General features: G+C 39.4%; 1 protein-coding gene across 1 annotated transcript in view; it reads left to right on the top strand.

The window, feature by feature from the left end:
- The window catches only part of PLD5 (phospholipase D family member 5), a 474233-nt gene that overhangs the window by 419371 nt on the left and 31543 nt on the right, over positions 1-23319 (top strand). Inside the window, exon 6 of the mRNA XM_068538505.1 lies at positions 22373-22570. Coding sequence (XP_068394606.1) covers positions 22373-22570 — 198 coding nt within the window. The remainder of the gene's footprint in view (positions 1-22372; positions 22571-23319) is intronic.

Raw genomic sequence — 23319 nt, 5'->3', positions numbered from 1 at the left:
GATACAAGGCAACCACTAGGAATCTGAAGCCCTTGATGACCCAAGGGTAACCAGAGAAACAACAAATCTAAAATCAATTAAAATTCTAACTAGATCGACTTAACCTTTCCACCATTCCCAAGCCCTGGAAGAAAGAAAGGTATTCCCATCATCTACAAGTATAAAAACTATTTGCCTCAGTCTATACAAGACAAGTTTTCAACAACAACCAAAAATTGGGGGGCATATCAAGAAAAAAAAGAGAGAGACAAAGCAATCAGCAGAACCATATTCAGATATGAAACAGATATTGAAACTATCAGACAAGGAGCTTAAAATAACTGTGATTAATATAGTAAAGATTTTAATGGAAAAAGTGGACAACATGCAAGAGCAGATGGTCCATTTCAGTAGAGAGATGGAATATATGAGAAATAATTAAATGGAAACATTAGAGATGAAAATTAAAATAAAGAATGCCTTCAATAGGTTCATTGGTAGAATGGGCACAGTTAAGGGAAGAATCAACTGACTTGAAGACAGGTCAATAGAAATTACCCAAGCTGAAAGGACAAAGAAAAAGCAGTGAGAATAACAGAATCCAAAAGCTGTAAGACAATATTAAAAATTAAACATATGTATAATTGAATTACCAGAAGGAGGAGAGAAAATAGGATAAAAGAAATGTTTGAAGATAATAGCCAAGAATGTTCCAAAATTAATGACAGACACCAAATACAGATACAAGAAGTGCAGAAAACACCAAGCATTAGAAATACAAAAAAAAAAAAAAAAAAACCAAGCAAACAAATAGAAACTAGGCATATTATATTCAATCCGTTGAAAGCCAAAGATTCAAAGACAAAGAGAAAAATAGAAAAGACCTATTACATATAGGAACAACAAGAATTAAAGAACACTCCTGTCAAATGCTGTACAGACCAGAAAACAATGAAGTGACATTTTTAAAGTGTTGGGGAAAAACGCTGTCAATCCAGAATTTTGTAATTAGTGAAAATGTATTTCAAAATTAGAAAGAAGTATTGAAGAAGAAATAAAGACTTTCTCTGACAAACCAAATTGAGAAAAGTCCTTACCAGCAGAACTGAACAAGAGATGTTAAAAGAAGTTCTCCAGGAAGAAGAAATATGATAAAAAATAACTTGAATTTACACCAAGAAATGAAGAACACTAGAAAAGAAATAAAGTAAATGTAATTTTTTCTCACTTTAATTGTTCTAGAAAATAACTGATGTCTATAAGGAAAAAATAGCAATGTACTTTGTGTTTTACCACATGTAAAAGTAAAATATATGACAATAGTACAAAGGATGGGAAGGATAAGTTGAGAGTATATTATTGTAAGGTCCTTATATTACGTATAAAGTGGTATAAAATTTTGCTGACTAAATTTTTAAATAGTTTGATAACCCCCACAATTATCATGGGACAAAATAGGCTATAAATATCAAAACTCTTATTTAAAAATAATAAATAAATTATATTTTAATGTCTAGGGCAATAATTAAAACCACTTAAAACTATTTGAAACAGTGCATAAATAGTGAGATGAGGATGGGGATAAAAATGGAATATTGAATAACAATTCAAAAGAAGGAAGGAACATTTTTAAACACAAAATTTAGATCAAAAACAATAGAATAGAGCTATCAAGATGGTATATTTTAATACAACCATATTATCAATTACATTAAATATAATTGGTCTAAACATGCCACTTAAAAGACAAAGATTGTCAGAGAAATAAACAAATCCACAGTTATAATTGAAGACTTGCATTCACCTTGCAGTAATTGATAGAATAAGTAGAGAGAAAATCAGTAAGAATAGGGAGAACTTGAAAAGCACTATCAACAACTTGACCTAATTGATGTTTATAGAACACTTTATCCCAAAACAGTAGAATTGATATTATTTTCAAGTGTACATGGAACAATTACCAAGATATCTCAAATCATCAGCTGTGAAACAAAACTTGAACCTTTCAAAAATTGATATTATACAAAATATGTTCCCATATCATAATGAAATCTATGAATCTATAAATGAAAAAGTGAAATCAATTTAAAAAAGATATCTGGAAAATATCTTATATATTGACTAGGTCAAGAGGAGATCATAAGGGAAATTGGATAGTACTTTGAACTGAATGAAAATGAAAATACAACATTTCAAAATTTGTGGATGCAACTAAAGCAGTGCCTTGAGGGAAATTTATAACACAAAATACTTATATTAGAAAGAACATTTCAGATGAATGAAATAAAAAACTGGTTCTTTGAACAAATTAGCAAAATTGATAAACATCTAGCCTAACCAACCAAGGAAAAAGGAGAGAAGACACAAATTATAAATATCAGGAATTCAAGAGGGGAACATCACTACAGATTTTACAGACATTAAAAAGATAATAACAGAATACCATAATCAACTCTATGGCCATAATTTTGATGACTTAGATGAAATGGATAAATTCCTTCAAAAATACTAACTACCAAAGCTCAGTCAATAAGAAAAAGATAACACTAATAGTATTTTATCTATTAAAGGAATTGAATATGTAGTAAATACTTCCCATAAAGAAAACTCTAGGCCCAGATGGCTTCATTTAATATTCTAAATAGTTAAGGAATTAAAGTAATTCTTCACAAACTCTTCCAGAATCTAAAAGAGGAGGAAATACTTCCCAACCAATTTTATGAGCATTTCCCAAATACCAAAATGAGACAAATACAAGGAGGGAAGACCAATATTTGTCATGAACATAAATGTGAAATGCTCAACAACAACATTTTATATAACAAATAAAATGCAATATAAAAAGATAATACATCATGACCAGATAGAGTTTATCCCAGGAATGCAAGGCTATTTCACTATTCAAAAATCAACCAACATAATACATTATAACAAAACACTAACAAAGTATAAACCATAGAATTATAGCAATGGGTACAGATAAAGCCTTTGACAAAATTCACCATTCATTTATGATACAGTCAGAAAACTAGGAATAAAAGGAACTATTGTTAACCTGATAAAGAGCATCTGAAAAAGACCTATAGCTAACATCATACTTAATAGTGGAACACTAAATGCTTTCCCCCTAAGGCCAACAACAAGGCAAGGATATCAAGGCAAGGATATCTCTTCTTACCAGTCCTAAGGCATATTGTACTGGAACTCATAGCCAGTGCAGTAGAGCAAGGAAAATAAATAAAAGGCATATGGATTGGAAAGGATGAAATAAAACTCTATTTGTAGATGACATGAATGTCTATGTAAAAGTTCCCAAAGAGTCTACAAAATAGTTACAAAAACTAATAGGTAAATTTATAACCGTTGCATGATATGAGGTCAACATAAAAAAGGAATGATTCCATCTATAGAAACATTATCAGTTTTCTATATACAATGTTTTTATATATAAAAGAGAAACATTATAAAAGCCAGCATTCCTATGTAATAGCATGAACAGTGGAGATTAAAATTTAAAAAAAAATTACCATCTAAAATAGCACCCAAACCATGAAATATTTAAGAATATGTCTTTAAAATATGTGAAAGATCTTTATGCTAAAAACTGCAAAGCACTGATGAAAGAGATAAAAAAGGATCTTAAAATGTAGAGATATACTATATTTGTGGTTTGGAAGATGCAATATTTTTATGATGTCACTTCACCCCAAACTGATCTACAGATTCAGTGTAATTCTGATCCAAAATCCCTGCAGGACTTTTGTAGAAATTGGCAAGCTGATTCTTAAATTTATTTATAGAAGTCAAGGAATTAGAATAGCCAAAACAATTTTGAAATTGAAGAACAATGTTGGAAGATTCACATTACCTGATTTTCTGACCTACTATAAAAGCTAAAAAGTCCAGACATATATCCCCATGTATATGTATAGCTGATTCACTTTGTTATACAGCAGAAACTAACACACCATTGTAAAGCAATTATACTCCAATACAGATGTTAAAAAAAAAGTCCAGACAGTATTGTACTAGAGATAGTATATATATCTAGATCAATAAAACAGAATAGAGAGTCAAGAAATGTATATATATGACATTCTTACAAAGCAAAACTATAGGGACCAAAAATGTCAGTGCTTTCCAAAACCTGAGGTTTGAAGAGCGGATGACTACGAAGAGGCATGGGGTAACTTTTGTGGGTGATGACACTGTTCTATACACTGATCATGGTGGTGGTTACAGACTGTATATCCAAACTCTAAGAGCTGTATGCTATGAATCATACCAATGTTTTTGTAGGTCAGTCTCCCAAGGCAATAGAAATAAAAGCAAAAATAAACAATTGGGACCTAATCAAACTTACAAGCTTTTGTACAGCAAAGGAAACCATAAACAAAATGAAAAGACAACCTACAGACAGGAAGGAAATATCTGCAAATGATGTGACCAACAAGGGCTTAATTTCCAAAATATACAAATAGCTCATACAACTCAACAACAAAAAAACAAACAATTCAATAGAAAAATGGGCAGAAGACCTAAAAAGACATTTCTCCAAGGAAGACATAAAGATGGCCAACAGGCACATGAAAAGGTGCTCAACATCACTAATTGTTAGAGAATGCAAATCAAACTTACAATGAGGTACCACCTCACACCGGTCAGAATGGCCATCATTTTAAAGTCTACAAATAACAAATGCTGAAGAGGGTATGAAGAAAAGGGAACCCTCCTACACTGTTGGTGGGAATGTAAGTTGGTGCAACCACTGTGAAAAACAGTATGGAGGTTCCTCAAAAAACTAAAAATAGAGTGGGATCCAGCAATCCCACTCCTGGGCATATATCCAGGCAAAACTATAATTCAAAAAGATGCATGCATCCCTGTGTTCACAGCAGCACTATTCACAATAGCCAAGACATGGAAACTACCTAAATGTCCATCGACAGATGAATGGATAAAGAAGATGTGGTACATATACACAATGGAATACTACTCAGCCATAAAAAAGGATGAAATAATGCCATTTGCAGCAACGTGGATGGACATAGGTTATCATACTAAGTGAAGTAAGTCAAAGAGAAAGACAAATACCATATGATATCACTTATATGTGGAATCTAAAATATGACACAAATGAACCTATCTATGAAACAGAAGCAGACTTACAGACACAGAGAACAGACTTGTGGTTGCCAAGGGGAAGGGGGAGTGGGGGAGGGATGGAATGGGAGTTTGGGATTAGCAGATGCAAACTAGTATATATAGAATGGATAAACAACATGGTCCTACTGTATAGCACAGGGAACTATATTCAATATCTTGTGATAAACCATAATGGAAAAGAATGTAAAAAATGTATATATATATATGTATAACTGAATCACTTTGCGGTACAACAGAAATAAACAAAACATTGTCAATTAACTATTCTTGAATTTTTTTTAAAAAGCTGTATGCTAAAAAGGGTGAATTTTACTATAGGTAAATTGTACATTAATGAAAATGGAAACCTGTGGTTTTATAATGGTATTGGCTTCAAAAACTATCAGTAAACTAAACATTAGTCTTAAATATATCAGCTATTTAGTAATGCAGTACAGTCTGGTAGTTCTGGATAATCGAGCACAGGATTTTAGAACAGGCTTCTTGTAGGTCCATGATTCTTATGGAGAAAACAAAACCAGTAATAGGATAAAACATGGCTGATTCTCAACATTCTGTTGTACATGTGCTAAGCCTGAGTCACCTCAGTGAATATTGATGAGCTGCTCCTATAACTTATGCTCTGTTTCTTGCTGTCATTTGAACATAGGAGCCTTTTAATATGTATGTAGGATCACAATTTTTCTATGTCACAAAGATAACTAGAGAAAAAAATAATATCTGAGGCGTTGCTCGTAACGCTTATAAAATTGCTGCATTCTAAAAAAAAATTTAAGTGCATGTTGTAGAAAAATGTGAAATTATCTGAGAAGGAGAAATTGAAGCCATCTCTCCTATAAAAATCAAAATAGGATTTTTTAAATAAGTGGAGACCTAGATTTAGTCACTATTATCATATTGTCTGTATTTGCATAAATATAATGTATCAAATATAGAAAAATTACTCTGCCCTTTCATTTAAATGTTCAGGCATGTGCTGGTTGTATCACCTTTTTGTTAATTTCAACTCTAATTTACAAGTAAAAAGGTCATTTGGGATCAAAAAGTGAAATCTACTGAACTGTTAGAAACTGAGTGAATAGAAATGTTTAATGGCAGGAAGAAGAAAAGAAACTGAACTATGGGGAAACAAGGCACAAACAAGAAGCTGTTTCTTTCCTTACTCACCCCCCCTTCCACACTCTGTGCTCATTCTTGGGCTTCGTAAACAGCACTGAGAATGCTGGTGAAGCCTGGCTTGACTGAGGAATTCACCAGAGACTACTTCCTATCTAGTCGCTGCTCAACTATCTCCTGCCCAACTTCCTTTAAGAAGAGCCTCTCAGAAAGATAAACAGAAAACTTTCCTATACACACTTAAGAAAACTGGCAAAGGTCTGAGGGGAAAGGTTTCCTAATCACCAACAACAACATCAACAAAAGAGACACTTCAGTTACTCATCTTATGAACCTCCTTTCTGCATGGACCATGTTCATCTCTTCCTTCTTGAAATGCCCCTCAGTTCTTTAATTTTTCAAACATTTTTCTTCTATGACAGTGAATACTTTCAGTTCATCTCCTGCCTTTTTGATTGGTCCTTCTTTGTCTCCTTTTGTGGGTTCTTCTTATGTACTGAGTTCTTCCCTTAATTAATGGTGTTCCCTGTGATTTCATTCATCCATTCATTCGTTTAAGAAATACTTATCAAAAATCCATTTTGCGCTAGGCACTGGAAATACGGCAGTCAACATTGTTCTTGATAAGGGACAATATAAAAGACAAAAGCACTCATATTATAATCCATTCTGAACAGCCTACCTATTCTTCCTGCAATAATCGTCTACTCTTGTAGTGGCACCCATCATTTCTGTGATGATGGCTCTCACATTTCTGTCACCAGCTCAGACTCCGAGTTGCCAACCCACTGGACCACTATGCAGAGCATAGCGGTTTAGAGTGTGGATCCGGCTCTGATTGTGCTCATATTCTAATTCCACTCCTTACTAAGTATTTGGCCTTAATTGTTATGTGCCTCAGTCCCCCTGTGTATTAAAAGGAGATAGTGATAGTGCCTGCCTGACTTGCTTGTTCTGAAGACTAAAGCAGTAAGACCTCAATAAATGTTAACAGTTTTCACCAATTGAATTTCGCAGATGAACTTCAAACTCACGGGGTCTGCAGTCAGATTTGCTCTGTTCATTGTTCACTCTAGTCACCCACTTTAGAAACGCAGGAGTCAGCTCTGTCTCTTTCCATTCCCCATCCATCCCCACACATTCAGTCCTCCCCCAGGTCCTGCAACAATTACCTCCTACTTCTGTGGTTCAGGACTTCATCATCTCTTCCTGGCCCTGCTGCTTGTTTCCTGTTTCTTTCCCACCAGTTCAGTGTCAGAGGAATTGGGTAATGTCACTTCACTTCATTAACATTCCAGCACAATTCCCAAACTGGTGGCCTGAAGGCCAACTCAACAGGCAGATATTTCTGGTTGTCCAGCAATACTAAACAATAAAATTTAATTTTATTGTCATTATGTGGGGCATACACTCCCTAGGTCAGCCTCAGTCTCCTCTATTCATAAGGTTTTACATGCATTTACGTCACATGTTTGTTCTGGTGCCCAAGACATTTGGGTTTCTGACCTCTAACATGAAGGGTAATGGGCCCACTCCTTAATATACCAGCCTTTCAGATCTGCATCCCACCACTTACCAGACCTTCCCCTCCTACCACTCATTCTCTCAGAGCTTATGCTCCTGACATTTCTAACCTCCCTGCCTTTGTTCACACCCTTTATTCTGCCAGACTTGTCCTCCCAACTCTGCTTGTTGAAACTGTAGAGTCTCAAGATCCTTCAAGATCTTTTTCAAATTTCTCTACCCCCATGAGTCCATTCCACATCCACCTAATTTGGCAGTCATCTGCCACTCAAGTTATTAGCTATTTTAATCACAGAGTATTTTGCTAAAACCTATGGAAATTCTCCTTATAAACCAGCAGATATACACCACACCTGCTGAACTCCATTATGATCCACAGGTTAAGAATCCCTTCTAATCAGATGCGATATCTATGTCTCTTACTTGAATCCTACAGAATGTTGGTGATCTTTTCCTTAAGCTACTTATAGTTTCTACCTTGATTTATAGCTTGTTTTTGTTCTCTCCCAACTGCCACCACTCCTTCACACCCCAGCCCACCCATGCTCACAGTTGTGCATCAGATATGCTCAGTGTTTAATTATTGAATTGAACTGAATTATTTATAAAGCCTGGATACCAGTCTGTGACCTGACTAATCAGTTACTATTTTACAAAAATTGCATTGCTTATAAGATTGGAGAAAGTTATCATTTTATAATTATACAAGAGACAAACATACCTTTCTGGTAATGTTTGTTTGCCAGACTGTTTTCTGTGCTATAACTGCCCTTACACATTTATTTCTTTTGTATTATTTATGACAGCCATGTCTTAGTAATGCAAAAAATGTGTGCAAAGAATTGAGTAATTTAACTTTTATTTTAGGTCCAAATAAGAATGTTGAAGTTGGCGAATGAAACATCTGGCCTTTTAAAAAATTTATTTATTTTCACATTCAGTGGCATTACATTCATTTGTTTCCATCAGGTCACTCTTACTGACCAGTTTTCTCTGTCATTGGTATTTGGTGTCTTAGTGGCTCTGATGCATTTTTTAAGATGCTCACAGGCCACATTCATGGTTGATCAGATCCTACCACTCTCCCACTCACGCTAGACTTGGCTACACTTTGTAGGAAAACGTTAAAGAATCTTTCATGTTCAAACCACACTGGGCTAGCTAACGGATCATCCTCACAACACTTTCACCTATACGATAGTTTGAAACATCTCCACCCTATAAGATTGCCAGTCTGGTTCCAAATAAGATATCCTTAAAGCCTTTTTTTACTGTGGTGGTCTTTCAAGTCAATGTTGGTTATATGCTTGGGGGAAAAAAACTAAATTGTGTATTTAAGGGTGAAACAATACTAAATTATTAAACCATACTAATTATCGAAGTAAGTTTTCCCATTCTCACCCACCTACCTATCCCCATGCAAGCCCATGCCGTGGTTCCTAGTTTATGGCCTTTGACTAGCCAGTTACCAGCAACGGCTGGGCTGCCTCCCACTTCCTTAGAGAGGGTCTTCCCACTCCAGATTTTTAAGAAGGTGACTTCCCATGAGCTGAAAAACTGGTTACAGCCAAACAATTTGCAAATAAATTGATGTCATTGGTGTAACATTGTTACATGATAGGGTTTCCACATTTCAAATTTTACTCTATTTTTGAATATTCACACTTTCTATAGCATCCTATCTCACAAACTTGAGAGAGATGTTGGTTGTGTATGTATTGAAAGGAATCAGAAACACCAAAGGGACACAGACATGACATCATAGTCTCAATAGAGTTGTGCTTTGAGTTTTTGTGGCAGTTAAGCTCTGGGAACTAACTGAATCATAAGAGTTGTATCTTCATACCCCAGTCCATGTTTTTAAAGTTAGGAAAGCAATGCATTAAACAATGTTGGAACACCTTGAGCAATGTTCTATTCCAAGCACCAGGTAAGGAGGGTGTGGTGAATGCTAAGATGAAAAACACAGTAGATCTGTGAACAACATAGATGAGTCAAAGGTACATTATGACACAGAACAAAAAGAAATAATACCTTTCAAAAATTCTAGCTGAATATTTCCCTTATGAAAGGCAGGGCAGAAGCAGCTTGAAGTGTTCATTCCTGATTCAAATCCGTGGACATAGCCATAGAAGAATGCAGTTGAGGTCATTAGATGTGGGAGTTCATTCGTGGAAGTTTAGGAAGCCAATAAACAACACCCTTCTCTTACCCTCCTGAGCTCCAGGCCATTTTTAAAAATACCTCCAGTAATCAGACAGATGGTGATTAAACTATCAGCTTTATCACTGATGAAGCCAGAATGGAAAACGTAGTTTAGATATGTGGTCAAAATTGGACCTCCTCCTACTTTCCCAAGAATTAAACATGCCCAAGTTAAAGGCATGGCCACTGCAGATCTGTAGGCTGCTTCTGTGCATGCCCCACGGAGGGCAGGAGCCAAATGTCCAGACAGAGACTAAGCTGCTCTGAATGAGGACAGGCCTGCACTGTGCCTGCTGCTGCGGCTGCTGTATTTATTCCCTAGGGATGTCACTCTTTCTTCCATGGGAGGAGTAAGTGAGGGAGCGGGAGGTAGAAAGAAGATGGAAGTTACCCTTTTCAATATAATTCCTGCTGACAGTAAGGAAGGGAGGGAGGGAAGTCTGCTTGAGCCACACCACAGCAGAGCTTGGCAAGTGCATTCATAATTTTCATATGTAAAGTGCAACAGGTCACTTCATGGCCTGGAACCTTCTCTGAAGAGTGTAGGTGTGGCAGAAGTGTGCATATAATTGGATAATAATAATAATAGCAAACGCTTGTTATTCTTTGTGGGGGACACTGTCCTAAGCAGATTATATGTGTTTATTTAATCACTGCAACAACTCTATGAGCATGATTATCATCCCTTCTTGACAGAGAGATTAAGGAACTGGTCTGCTACCGACACAAAAGGTTAAGGAACTTGCCCAGAGTCATGCTGGAGGAGGTTGTGAGAGCTAGAATTCGAGCCTGAGTCCTTGCTCCACCCTCTCAAGCAGATAATCACCCTGACTGGCTGGCCATTGCACTCAGGGTTGCCAGCCAGCCCAGCGGTGGCCCAGACCAGAGGAGAACAGTCTCTTTTCACCATTCTGAGATGTTTCTAGAGCTACATGGACAAAGAGGAGATGAGAACCAACGGGGCTGGGAGTATAGGTGTAACATTTCATTTTAAAAGCTAGGTAGCCTCCCGCCCTGGTTGTTCCGCCACTGTGGTGTCAGAAAAGTGTCACAGTCCTGCCCATGAAGGAATCACTGAAGGGGGCAACCTGGGAACCTCTGCTCCAAGCTACCAAGGAATGAATCAGGAGGAAGGGAACAGACAGAGGGCAAAGCATTTCTCTGGAACAAGAGGGGGATCCTTTGTTTTGAAAAATTTCAGAGCTTTTCTGTACTTCAAGGTCTCAAAGCAGACCCTGAATACGAAAAGAGTCTGTTAAATTATAATATACAAATGAAAACCCACTAAGTTCTATCCACTTGCCCCTTCTTCCCACAATTAGATGACTTGGCTGCAAAGAAGAGTAGCATGAGATTTATACATTTGGTGGGTTTTTTTTTTTTTTTAGAAAAGATGTTCTCTCTCTCCGATTTCCTTAAGTATTTCATCTTTGCATGAATAAGAAGGGGGCAAATGGGTGCAATTCACATTGATGTTAATATCCTGGTACATACATGGGGCCAGGTGTTTATTGTACAAGCCTGAAAGGCAGATACAGTCACTCAGGTCTGGCCCAACATTTTGTCAAAAGAGAGTAGATCCTTGGAGGGTTTGAAAAGGGGATCAAATGTAATGAACTGAAAGTGGCATGATCTCATCTTCCTCGCTGCTCATTAAGAAGATGAGAGAAAACAGGAATGATAGGAGACGCTGTAGTAACAGTTTGGAATCATTTTCAACTCTTCTAAAGAAGCAGGATAAAACTAAAGTAGTCCAAAAAATAACTGAAATGTGTTTCCAATTTGTTTCATCCCCTTCCACTCTCAACCCCATTCTTTTAAAATTCCTCCCATTAACATTCTCTGGTCACTGTTTTATCTATTGATTTTCCTTTGACTAGCCAAGAAATCGATGTATGAATTCCTTACAGCCAAAAGTCAAAGATGCCAAAGGAATAATGGTACTTATAAAAGATGAAGCACTGATGGAAGGAAGGAAGGGAGGGAGGGAAGGAAGGGAGGGAAGGAGGGGAAAAGAAAAAGCAACACCCTCATTGATTCTACTGTCAACTGACAAAAAATGCACAACCTAGAAGTTGAGAAATATGTTTTGTCAGACAGACATACTGAAGATTTAAGCCTGGGAGACAGGCTTTCAGATAGCTCTGAGAAGTAACAGAGGAGCCAGGATATATAGGAGTTTTGCAAAAAAAAAAGCCAGCCAGGTAGTTGAACATCAAAAGATTTCTGCTAACTAAAGAAAAAACAAACATTTCAAGTTAATGAATTTAGCACCTTTCTATGTATGGGAGGATGCAAGAGTCTGGGCTCATTGAAATCATTCCTTTGATATGCAACTTATCTAGGGCCAGTATCCTCGTTCTCTCCATCCTGAAACCCCTCTGGGTGAACAGTCTGGGGTGATTGCAGACAAGAAATTGATTTGTGAGTTCCTTACAGCCAAAAGTCAAAGATGACAAGTGAAGAGTGGTACTTTGGAAAGTAACATCCTTTGTCGACTTATATGGCAGGCAACATTCTTCGTCCACACTATGAAGGAACACTGTGAGGTATCTACACAGCATCATTGGGCAAAAGAGCCAGGACTGAAATCACAGGACATTATTCTGTGATCTTGCAAGTCACTTCCCCTTTGGGGAGCTCAGTTTCCTTAATTTTGAAATAAGGTTGAACTAGCTGTTCTCTAAGGATCTTACATTCTCCTTTTTTCAATTAGTCACGTTCCTTCTGGCAAGCATTTTTATTCCCACTTGGTAACAAAGAAAATAAGACATCAGGAAGTTAAGTGGTGTAGACCACCCACTGTGGAAGTGAAGGGGCCAGAGAGCACATTTCTGAGCAGGAGGCTGTCTTTGAGCTGCTAAGATTCAATTCTTTATTTTCCATCCCTAGTAACAAAAATTTCACCGTGAGGGCAGAAACAAAATCAAGTTAGATCTCCTAGTGATTAAGTTTCCTGCAGTAACTCAGAATATAAATCAGCAGCTAACTGGATGCATGGGAGTTGCTCACAGTTGCAAGTTCTTTTGTCTTTGTCAAGAAAATTAAAGAAATACTTGTTCACATTTCTATAAAACCATGAAAACAACAAACCAGACATCCATAAATGATAGATTGAGCTGTGGTTAGGCTAATCTGAATTAATTATTCTGAGTTACAGCAAAGAACGGTGCTAACGCCTCCCCTTATTCTGCTGACAAGAGCATCCATCAGATGCCTGCTTTGGCTTCTGCATCACCAGTAAAACCCACTAAACCAAGCCTGTCTCCCTTCATGCTGCCTCTCATGTCCTGAGTTTCAGAAGGGGTTTCTTTTTTTCTCTCACTACATTTCCTTTCATAACTCCCTTCCACTAATTTTGAGAAAATAAAGAAAAATATTCTTTTGGTATAATTACATTTCCCCTAATTCTTATTTTGCTTTGAAATGGAGACTGCTAATATAAATAGAAATTCCAGGGCAGAAAAAAACGAGGACCTGCCTATAAACAGTAGGACTTAACCCTCACCCAAGGGAACTTCTAGTTCCTCTTTGCAAGTAATTCTTCCCAAAGATGAAATATTAAACTAATCTTTCAGCTTCACTGCTCACTAGCTGTGTGTTTGGACAAGTCCCTTAATCTCTCCATACCTCAGTTTCCTTACCTGTGCAATGGGTTGTTGTGAGGTTTAAATGAACACAGACTTGTAACGCATTTAGAACAGTGTCTGGTGCAGTGAGCACAATAGTGAACTAGTACTACCTCTGTTGTTATTTCTCCCTCAGCAGTAAGTTATAGTATATCTGCTGGATTGGCTCAAACTCAAACACTTCAGAAAATTTTTGCTCTGGTTGAAAAATCTTCAAAACAAAAGCCAATTTCTTTTTTTTTTCCATCTTCACTTGATACCAGCCTAAACCAAATATGTATATTTAGAAATGGTTTTGAGTCATTCTAAGATTGGGAGAATGATACAGAGAGGAAGTAAGATTCTCTTTACATTTCTAGAGGGCAAAGCTTGGCTTCTTCCATTGCCTTTCGATTCTAAAGCTGTAATGTAGTCACAGCAGAATGATGTCAGAGATTGTAGACAAAAGCTCACAAAAAGCAGCTTACACAACAGGGGGAAAGGAACACTAAATCTTGTTTAGAATATGGTCATTGGGAATATTTGTTGCTGGAGAAAATCTAAGTAGAGTGACCACTTGCATGTTGATGATGATAAATGGTACATAAGGGGAGCCCTGGGGATGATAAATGCTGAGAATGTTGATAAATATGTTTCCCTCTATCTGATCATACCTAAAGGGACAACCATCATTCATAATTATGGTGTCATTAAAATAAACATTTTTATTTTATTGCTTCCAGGTTTTCCATTAGCTTTTTTTTTTTAAACATCTTTACTGAAGTATAATTGCTTTACAATGGTGTGTTAGTTTCTGCTTTATAACAAAGTGAATCAGTTATACATATACATATGTTCCCATACCTCTTCCCTCTTGCATCTCCCTCCCTCCCACCGTCCCTATCCCACCCATCTAGGTGGTCAAAAAGCACCGAGCTGATCTCCCTGTGCTATGCGGCTGCTTCCCACTAGCTATCTATTTTACATTTGGTAGTGTATATATGTCCATGACACTCTCTCACCCTGTCACATCTCACCCCTCCCCCTCCCCATATCCTCAAGTCCATTCTCTAGTAGGTCTGTGTCTTTATTCCCGTCTTGCCACTATTTCCATTAGCTTTTAAAGAATTGGTTCGTCAGATTTCCAGATTAAAATGTGTGATGGTATGCATTCCAACACAAGGTACATAACAGATTCAGCGACTGGAAGACAGAGAAACATGGAAAATGTTTCAGGAGCACCACTTGGCCTTAGGTTTTAACGGGCGAAGTCTCTTCCCCAAATGCAGCCTTTCTGTATGCCTTTACACAGAGCCATTATTGCCTTCATTCGTTCATTCCCCCTAAATGCTTCCTGCTTTGCTGCCTGGGCCACTTCCTGTTTCAACTGGAACCGTGTTGACTACCTAGTACTCCCTCTACAGTGTGACTTAGGATAGAAGAGCAGCAGTCAGCACACATTGAGTGCTGGTCACTGTGCTTACTGCACTAACTTGTCTGCTTACTGCACTCACAACCGTGTGATGTGGATGGTCTGGGGATAAGGAGGTGTCATTGCCCTCAAGCCAAAAACCAGCCTGCATGCTCGAGATGAGCAAGGTGCTTGTAACAAGGAGGAAGAGTGACACTGTGGCCACCTGCAGGATGTAAGGAAGCTGGTTTTAGGAAAGACTTACGGGGTTCGGACCTTGTGCAAGGTTTTGTTGGGGAGGGTATAAGTAATCAAGGGCTTTGCTCAGGATTGGAGAAGGGCTCAGGAGAAGGGCAACTTTGTGATTGGGTGTTTTAATAAGTTATCTGCGAACTTCCCTGGTGGTCCAGTGGTTAAGAATCTGTCTTTCAACGTAGGGGACGCGGGTTTGATCCCTGATCAGGGGAACTAAGATCCCACGTGCCGCAGGGCTACTGAGCCCACGCGCCACAACTAGAGAGAAGCCCGTGCGCCACAATGGAAGAGCCTGCGTGACGCAACTAAGACGCGATGCAGCCAAAAGTAAATAAATAAATAATTTTTTAAATGCAATGTGATTAAAATTTTTTAAAAAATAATAAGTCATCTGTAAGGGAGGGGGATGAAGCAAGGCTAAAGTTGTGATTGGTAAAGAAGCAGCAGTGACGCCTATTAGCCAGGATGGGGGGTCTTTGGTCATTTCTGTGGCTTGGACAATGCTCATGTTTTGTCTGTGTTCACACACAATTGCAGAGAGGTCTTTTTTTTTTGTCTCAATTTCATCCTGGACAGTCAACAGAGTGGCCTTGTCTGATGCTAGTGTTCTGTGAAAGAGTTCATGTTTAACAGGAGATCACCAGGGCATAGCTTGAATGCCAGGTCAGTTCTTAGAAATATCAAGGCCAAGCTGACAGTCCTGTGCCAGCTTCCGGGTGTCAAGGGCTATTTCTCATTCTCAGTGGTGTTAAGAAGTTGAAGAGCTAGGCCAAAGTCATACAGCTCATGAGTTGAAGAGGCATATTGTTAATACAACTCAATCTGGTCCCTAAGCCCAAACACTTACAAACGATTTGCTCTCATTTGGCTTTTATGAAACATCTGTTTTCATCTTCCTGGATTTCCCAGGAGAATCCAGCTAAGCTTCCTGGCATATTCTGTGGAATGAATTGGATTGAGTCTTGAGAGCAACACTGACTTCAGTAAGAATCCAAGTCTAATGTGACCTAAATACAATCTATTTCAATGACAGTCTCTTGCCCTCGTCTTCTGTGCCTTTGTCAGAAATCAGATCTTGTTCAAGTATTCATGTGTATGGTTAGAAACACCCTTAGTTAGTGATCTCCTGCCTTTTAGCTCCAGCCACTCAGTTCGATAGAAGTGTCTTGAGGAGGTTAATAAAGTGAACCCCTTTTTAAATAAAGTATTCTTTTAGTATGGTAGAAAGTGCTGAGGAAATTTCTCTCAAGGGCATAGGTGTACAGACAGCCTAAGGCAGGTGAAGCAGTGAAAAAAACAGACTAAGGAGACAAAACACACAGAGTTCAGAGATAAGCTCTGCTACATATTTGCAGTTACCTTGGGCAAGATTAGTGACCATGGCCTCAGTGCTCTTAACTCTAAAATGGGAATTAGAACATCTACCTTAAAACGTGTACTGTTAACATAACAAACCTTAACATGTAACTTTATGGTTTCTGTCTGTATCCCCTGCTACGCTCCATGCTCTGAGCCCCCAAGGGCAGGAACCAGGTCTGACTTGTTCCCTGCTGCAGCCTCAGAACCCGGCATCGGACCGTTCCGGCACCAGCTCAACCTAGCCACAAACAGTCTCTGAGGGATGAATTTTATGCCCTCACACTTGACTGAGTGTGTGGAATCTGTTGGTAGTTAAAGTAAAATCGTTCATGGATAAAGAATTCTGCCATATCTGTTCCTGATTCAAACAAAGGATGTAGTAGAAGCATCCTCAGCAGGCAGAGAAGTAAGGTGGACCTTGGTATAGCTGAAGGTAACCCTGTTTGAGCCAGGCACTGAGCTAACTCTTTTACATACATGTTTTCATCTATTCTTTGTAGCAATTCTATGATGTATACCCATTTACAGATAAAGGAAGCGAAGAGGTTAAGTACCTTGCCCTTGGTGGAGTTAGTCTGTCTTCAGAGCCTGTTCTGGGAGATGACTTCCTGTGTCTTGTTAGGTCATATGGAAAGGTCTCTCTCTCTCTCTCTCCCCTGTTCCTCTGCAGGGGAAAGCTGTCAGAGCTGCTACCCTGGCACCCTTCTAGATTTCAAATTTCACATTAACGCTTACCCAGATTATTCACGCCATACCATATTGCAGAGTGGTTGCTTTCTTCCTAGGTATGGGGAGCTTGCACTAGTGTAGTGAGTACTTCACTTAATATTATTCTGTGTATTAGGAAAGAGTCAGTAGAGAATGACAGGGGGCAGTGGCTTTGTTCCCCAATGACAGCAGAGATGATGTAACCCCCATGTGGAGACTAGGGGACAGCTGTTCCCAAGGAAAGAGGTACACAGGAGAGCACCGTATTCTTGTCCAGCCTTTGAACAGAAGACTCCAAACATACTTGTTTGCCATGTGTTGCAAGTAACCTGAAATCTCTAAAGGTCTGATGTGGAAAAACAAAGGATACCAAAGAGATCCAAACATACAAAAAGCCAATCATGGCCACCGAGTTCAACTTTTGGTCACAAAAATCAAATGATTCCCTGGATTTGTACTTTCATGGCATTCTGCCTCTGGCTCTACTGGGCTTGGATAGAGCTGTGGATAAGGTAGTTTCCACTCAAAAGACTGTGTCGGGTTCTGTACCCCATTGTTGGTAGGTGCAGGAAACATGGTTAGAGGACAGTTGGCTCATTGACCAATATAAGAACTGTCATTGATGCCATCACTGAGCACCGCGCTTGTGAAAGTATTCCAGGTGGATCTCTGGGGCCAGCACGGCCACAGGTTTTATGTGTCCATGTCCAGGTTTGCTGCTCCAGGGCCCTTGGCACCAGAAGAGAGGTTCTTGTTAGATTCGGGTGCTCAGGATCAGAGGTCCTCAGGCTGACCTAGAACCAGGGCTTCTGGGTTGAGAAGGAAGCTAGTTTTCATCTCTGACCACCATAAATTCATCTTGAAGGCCAGGTATTCATTTGGTAAACATTTTCCAAGCAAACACTAGAGCCCAGCACTGGAAATAAAAATATGAACTTGATGCCTTCAGAGACTGTAGAGTCATTTAGGGGAAACAGACACACAAAATTTTTAAAACTATAATACCGCATAAAAATGTGCCACATCAGAAATATGTGCAAGTATGGTACTAGACAAAGCAGGAAACATGGCCAGAAAAGGCTTCACAGAATTAACAGCAGTAGACCCATGGGTTGCTTACTAGGCATGTGCTAAGGTCAGTATAGCATAAGGGACCAAGCACACAGGCTTTGAAGTTAGACCAAAGCTCAAATCTTAGCTGTGTCATTTACCATTCAGCAAATAACCATCCAAACCTCAGTTTCCTTCTATGTAAAGTGGAAGGAATAAATACCATTATACCTACTATCGAGATGAAAGGCACAGTGCAGCAGTTTCCTAGGGCTTCTAAACCACAAACTTGGTGGCTTAAAAGAGCAGGACTTTTTCTCTCACAGGTCTCTGAAGGTGCTAATGGAGACTATTTCCTGTCCCCCTAGCCTCTGGTAGTGGCCAGCAATCCTTGGCACATTGGCTTGCTGATGCATCATTCCAGTGCCTGTCTTCATATGTTCATCTCCCCTGTGTGTATGTGACACAGTGTCCAAATTTTCCTTTTCTTATAAGGATGCCAGTCATATTAGATTTAGGGCCTACCATAATTCAGTATGATTTCATCTTGATTGCATCTGCAAAAGCCATATTTCCTAATAAGGTCACATTCACAGGTTCTGTGTAGAAATGACTGGGACAAGGGGACACTATTCAACAGTACACACAACAAGTGAGCCCTCAGTCAATACTAGCTATTAAAATTAGGATTATTATTAAATTCTAACAGCAAAACTTGTAGATAGATATTATCCTCATCGAACAATAAACTAGAATTTAAGGGTTAAGTAATTTACCCAAGGCTAGTCAACAAGTAAGCTGCAGAACCAAGATGCATATCTGCCTCATCTGACTTTAAAACCTGGGAGGGTCGCCAGCCACATTCAGGCAGGAGCCAGAAGGAGCTGATCTTGACACACAAACAGAAGTCTCTGGTCAGTATCCAGAGGCAGGTTGGGCAGGGAGAAGGGAAGGCATGGTGGGCAGGAAATTGATGTCCCAAAGCCATAGATGGCAAGGCTGGAAGACCCCTGTAGACTTTATAAGCCCAACCCCTTCATTGCTCAGAAAAGGAAAAAAAGGACTCAGAATTGGATGACTTGCCCGAGACCCTATAATCTGGCCTCAGGTCATTGTTGTTTGTCCCTTTTTTCCTGAGGATGGCCCCAGGCCAGGCCAGCCCCCTGGACATGCACTAACCTTGCCTGTGTCTGGCAGGCAAGGAAACATGTCAGGGAGGGGCAGCTGCTTACTTATGTGGGAACCTGAGTCTCAGCTCTGCTGACCCCACTCCCACCACCAGACAAAGAGCCTATTTATAAAGCTAAACTGATACAAAGTTGCAAACCCTGAAATGATCAAGGCTTCCTTGGAGAAGATAATGTGGCAGCATTGACTCAATCTGGGAAAAGGCACAGAAGTGTGAAGGTCAAATGCAGAGCCTACTCTTCCTGAGATTCTATCAGCAGAGACTGTGCAAACAGCAAGGTGGGCCCCATCTCAACCTGGAATGGGATTAGCAATTATTAGCAGTTATGCTAAACAGTTTTTGAAAATCCCTGAGATTAGAAAACACATAAGTATGTGTAAGTCTCTCCCCTTCCCACTGTTAAGGCCTGGGTATTGAAGGCCCGGCCCCCAACTCCCCCATCCTATCTCCACAGCCAGGCAAAGGAACCTTTCCAGTTCATAGCCTGTCCACACCCCCTCTGCCTCATTACCTCCCTCCCCACGTCCTGCGGCATAAATGCCAAACTGCCTATCCCAGCACAAAGGCCTCTGGGAATCTGACACACCTGTCCCACCAGTTTTACCCCCTGCCATCAAATTATAGTATTTACCCACTCACACACACATACACATTCTCCCTTATCTCCCTCAGTTTCAGCTGCACAACTCTGATTCTATCCCACCGACCTCAGTGCCTTTGCACATACCTGATACGCCCTCCCCACTCTAGTTCCTCCCACTTTCTTAACCTTTCTTAATTGTCCTTAATGTTTGTGTCCATTCAATTCTAGAAATCTGTACTAAAGCAATCCTTGTACAGGCACACAGAGATGTATGTACAAGGGTGCTCGTTCCTTTATATTTTGTATTAGAGGAAAAATAAGGACAGGTCCATCAGCAGGTTAAATAACTTGTGTCCATCTATTCTGTGGTCACTGTGGAGCTGCTAAAATGATGCCAGCCAGGTATAGATGAATGTGGAAAGATCTCCATGATGCACTGTGTTAGGGAGTCCTAATAGGAAAGGAGAGATGGGCCCCTACACAGTTGGTGACCTCTCCTATAATCCTGAGAAGAGTATTGAGTAGGGGGGTGGAGGAAAGGAATGAAGTTAAACAACTTCCAAGGTGTCCCTGACAAACCCCTCCCTGGGTGTTCAGATCATGAGGCATGTGTATTTATGCTGTTAAGACCAAAATTTCACTTTTTCACTTTCATTGACTAAATCAGAAATCATCTATAATTTTTCAAAGTGATAATGGACTTGAAGCCAGTGCTGCTACGTTCCTGAGTGTATTTGATCAAGGGTAAGAAAACCTGCATCAGATTCTGAATCTACCCCTGACTAGATCTCTCACTCGGGGAGATATATTTTTGCTTACCTGTGTAAGATTTACTTTCGTCATCCGTGCATCGAGGGAGGTAGACAAAATAATCTCTATGATACCTTTGTTGCAAAATTCTATTGGTCTCTTACTCTTGAGGCTTGTGCAATGTTAATAAGAATAATAATTGCTAATATATTTTAAGTGGTTACAATGTGATAGGCACTATTCTAAGCCCATAAAGTATATTAACCGTGTTATGCATCATAGCAATTGTATGAAATAAATACTATTGTCTCCTTTTTATGGAAGAAGAAAATGATGCCCAGAGATTAAGTATTTTAAAAGTCACACAGGGCTTCCCTGGTGGCGCAGTGGTTAAGAATCCACCTGCCAATGCAGGGGACACGTGTTCAAGCCCTAGTCCGGGAAGATCCCACATGCCGCAGAGCAACTAAGCCCATGCACCACAACTACTGAGCCTGTGCTCTAGAGCCCATGTTCCATAACAAGAGAAGCCACCACAATGAGAAGCCCGCACACCACAACAAAGAGTAGCCCCCGCTCGCCACAACTAGAGAAAGCCTGCACGCAGCAACAAAGACCCAATGCAGCCAAAAATAAATTTATAAAAAAAAAAAAAAGTCACACAAAGTCACACAGCTAGAAATTTGTAGAGTTGGAACCTAATTCCAGGCAATCCGATTCCAGAATCCATGATCTAAACCATTCTGTTATGCTGCAACTAAAAGTCAATCTTTATATTGCTGCATGATTTAAGGATTCATACCAAAAAATTTAATGTTGAAGAAAACAATCTGAAGAGCTGATATAAAAAGTGTAGGTGAATATGGAAAAATTATCTATAGGAGCTCAAATGCAAAACTCCAGCAAAAGTTTTCCTTAAATATTTAAGCATTTTGGACTTCCCTGGTGGTGCAGTGGTTGAGAATCCGCCTGCCAATGCAGGGGACACGGGTTCGAGCCCTGGTGTGGGAAGATCCCACATGCCGCGGAGCAGCTGGGCCCGTGAGCCACAGCTACTGAGCCTGCGCGTCTGGAGCCTGTGCTCCGCAACAAGAGAGGCCGCGATAGTGAGAGGCCCGCGCACCGCGATGAAGAGTGGCTCCCGCTAGCCGCAACTAGAGAAAGCCCTCGCACAGAAACGAAGACCCAACACAGACAAAAATAAATAAATAAATAAATAAATTTATTAAAAAAAAAAAGAAATTTAAGCATTTTAATGACGCATCATTTCTGTATACCATAATGTGACTGTATCTACATACATACAGATACAGTGTATATATATAGTTGTTACAGTATAACAATTGCAAGAAAAAAATATCGCTATTACTATTATTGCAGTCTTTTCTCTGAGAATACTACATTTATTTCTCTGAGAGTAACACCATCACGTGTACACGGCATTGATGCTTTTGATTTTAATTTCACAGATGAAAGAACTTGGTGTCATCTTCTACAACTGCAGCTGCCTGGTCCTAGATTTACAAAGGATATTCGCTTTATATAGTTCACTAAAATTCAAGAGCAGAGTACCTCAGACCTGGTCCAAGAGGCTCTATGGTGTCTATGACAATGAAAAGAAATTGCAGCTTCAGTTGAATGAAACCAAATCTCAAGCATTTGTGTCGGTGAGTTTTGCCCTCTTCTCCTCCTCCTCCTCCCCTCCTCCCTCCTTCCTCCAAAGGCCCTTTATTAAGTTGGAATGTTCAAGTGTGATCTTGTGTTGGGCAAAAATGAATTTGACAGATTAGTTCTGACACATCCCTTGAAGAGTTAAAATATATCCATTCTTATACTCAATCATATGCTGTCCCTAGTTATAATAATAATACATGTGAATAATCATTCCAAGTTTCAGATACTTTGCATTATCTGATTTGATCCCCCCAGTCACCCCTTAAGGTAGACCCAGGATTATGACTGTGTTACAAATGAAGATATTGAAGTTTATCTACTAGCACAGAGACCGTCAGATGGCAGGTGCCAAGAGAAACACAAGTGCCCAGGTCTTCTGATACCAGATGCTATTTTTGATGCCTTTCATCAATGATTTTCAGACTTGATCTTAGCAGTAGAACCCTCTGATGAAACAAATCTGAGGGAACCCCAGTGTGTAAAACAGACAAAAGCAGAACTATTGTATTTGATTGGGGCTGGAGGGCAAGAGGCCCATCCAAAAGGGCAGGGCACAGTTTCCAGGCCTCTGATTACACTTGAAAACCACCACCCCCTGCCCACACACCACAGCTATCCCCACAGTGTTGCTGAGAGTGGGCAACGTAAATATCTGGACCTACAGTCCTGGTCCTCAAACTTTAAAGTATCTAAGAACCAGAAGGGGAACCTGTTTAAAATGCAAACTTACAGTCCCCCCATC

Source organism: Eschrichtius robustus, chromosome 3, assembly GCF_028021215.1.
Source record: "Eschrichtius robustus isolate mEscRob2 chromosome 3, mEscRob2.pri, whole genome shotgun sequence".
In the NCBI taxonomy this organism is placed as follows: Eukaryota; Metazoa; Chordata; class Mammalia; order Artiodactyla; family Eschrichtiidae; genus Eschrichtius; species Eschrichtius robustus.
The sequence above is the reverse complement of the archived record's forward strand: the minus strand, read 5'-3'. Positions and strand labels throughout refer to the sequence as shown.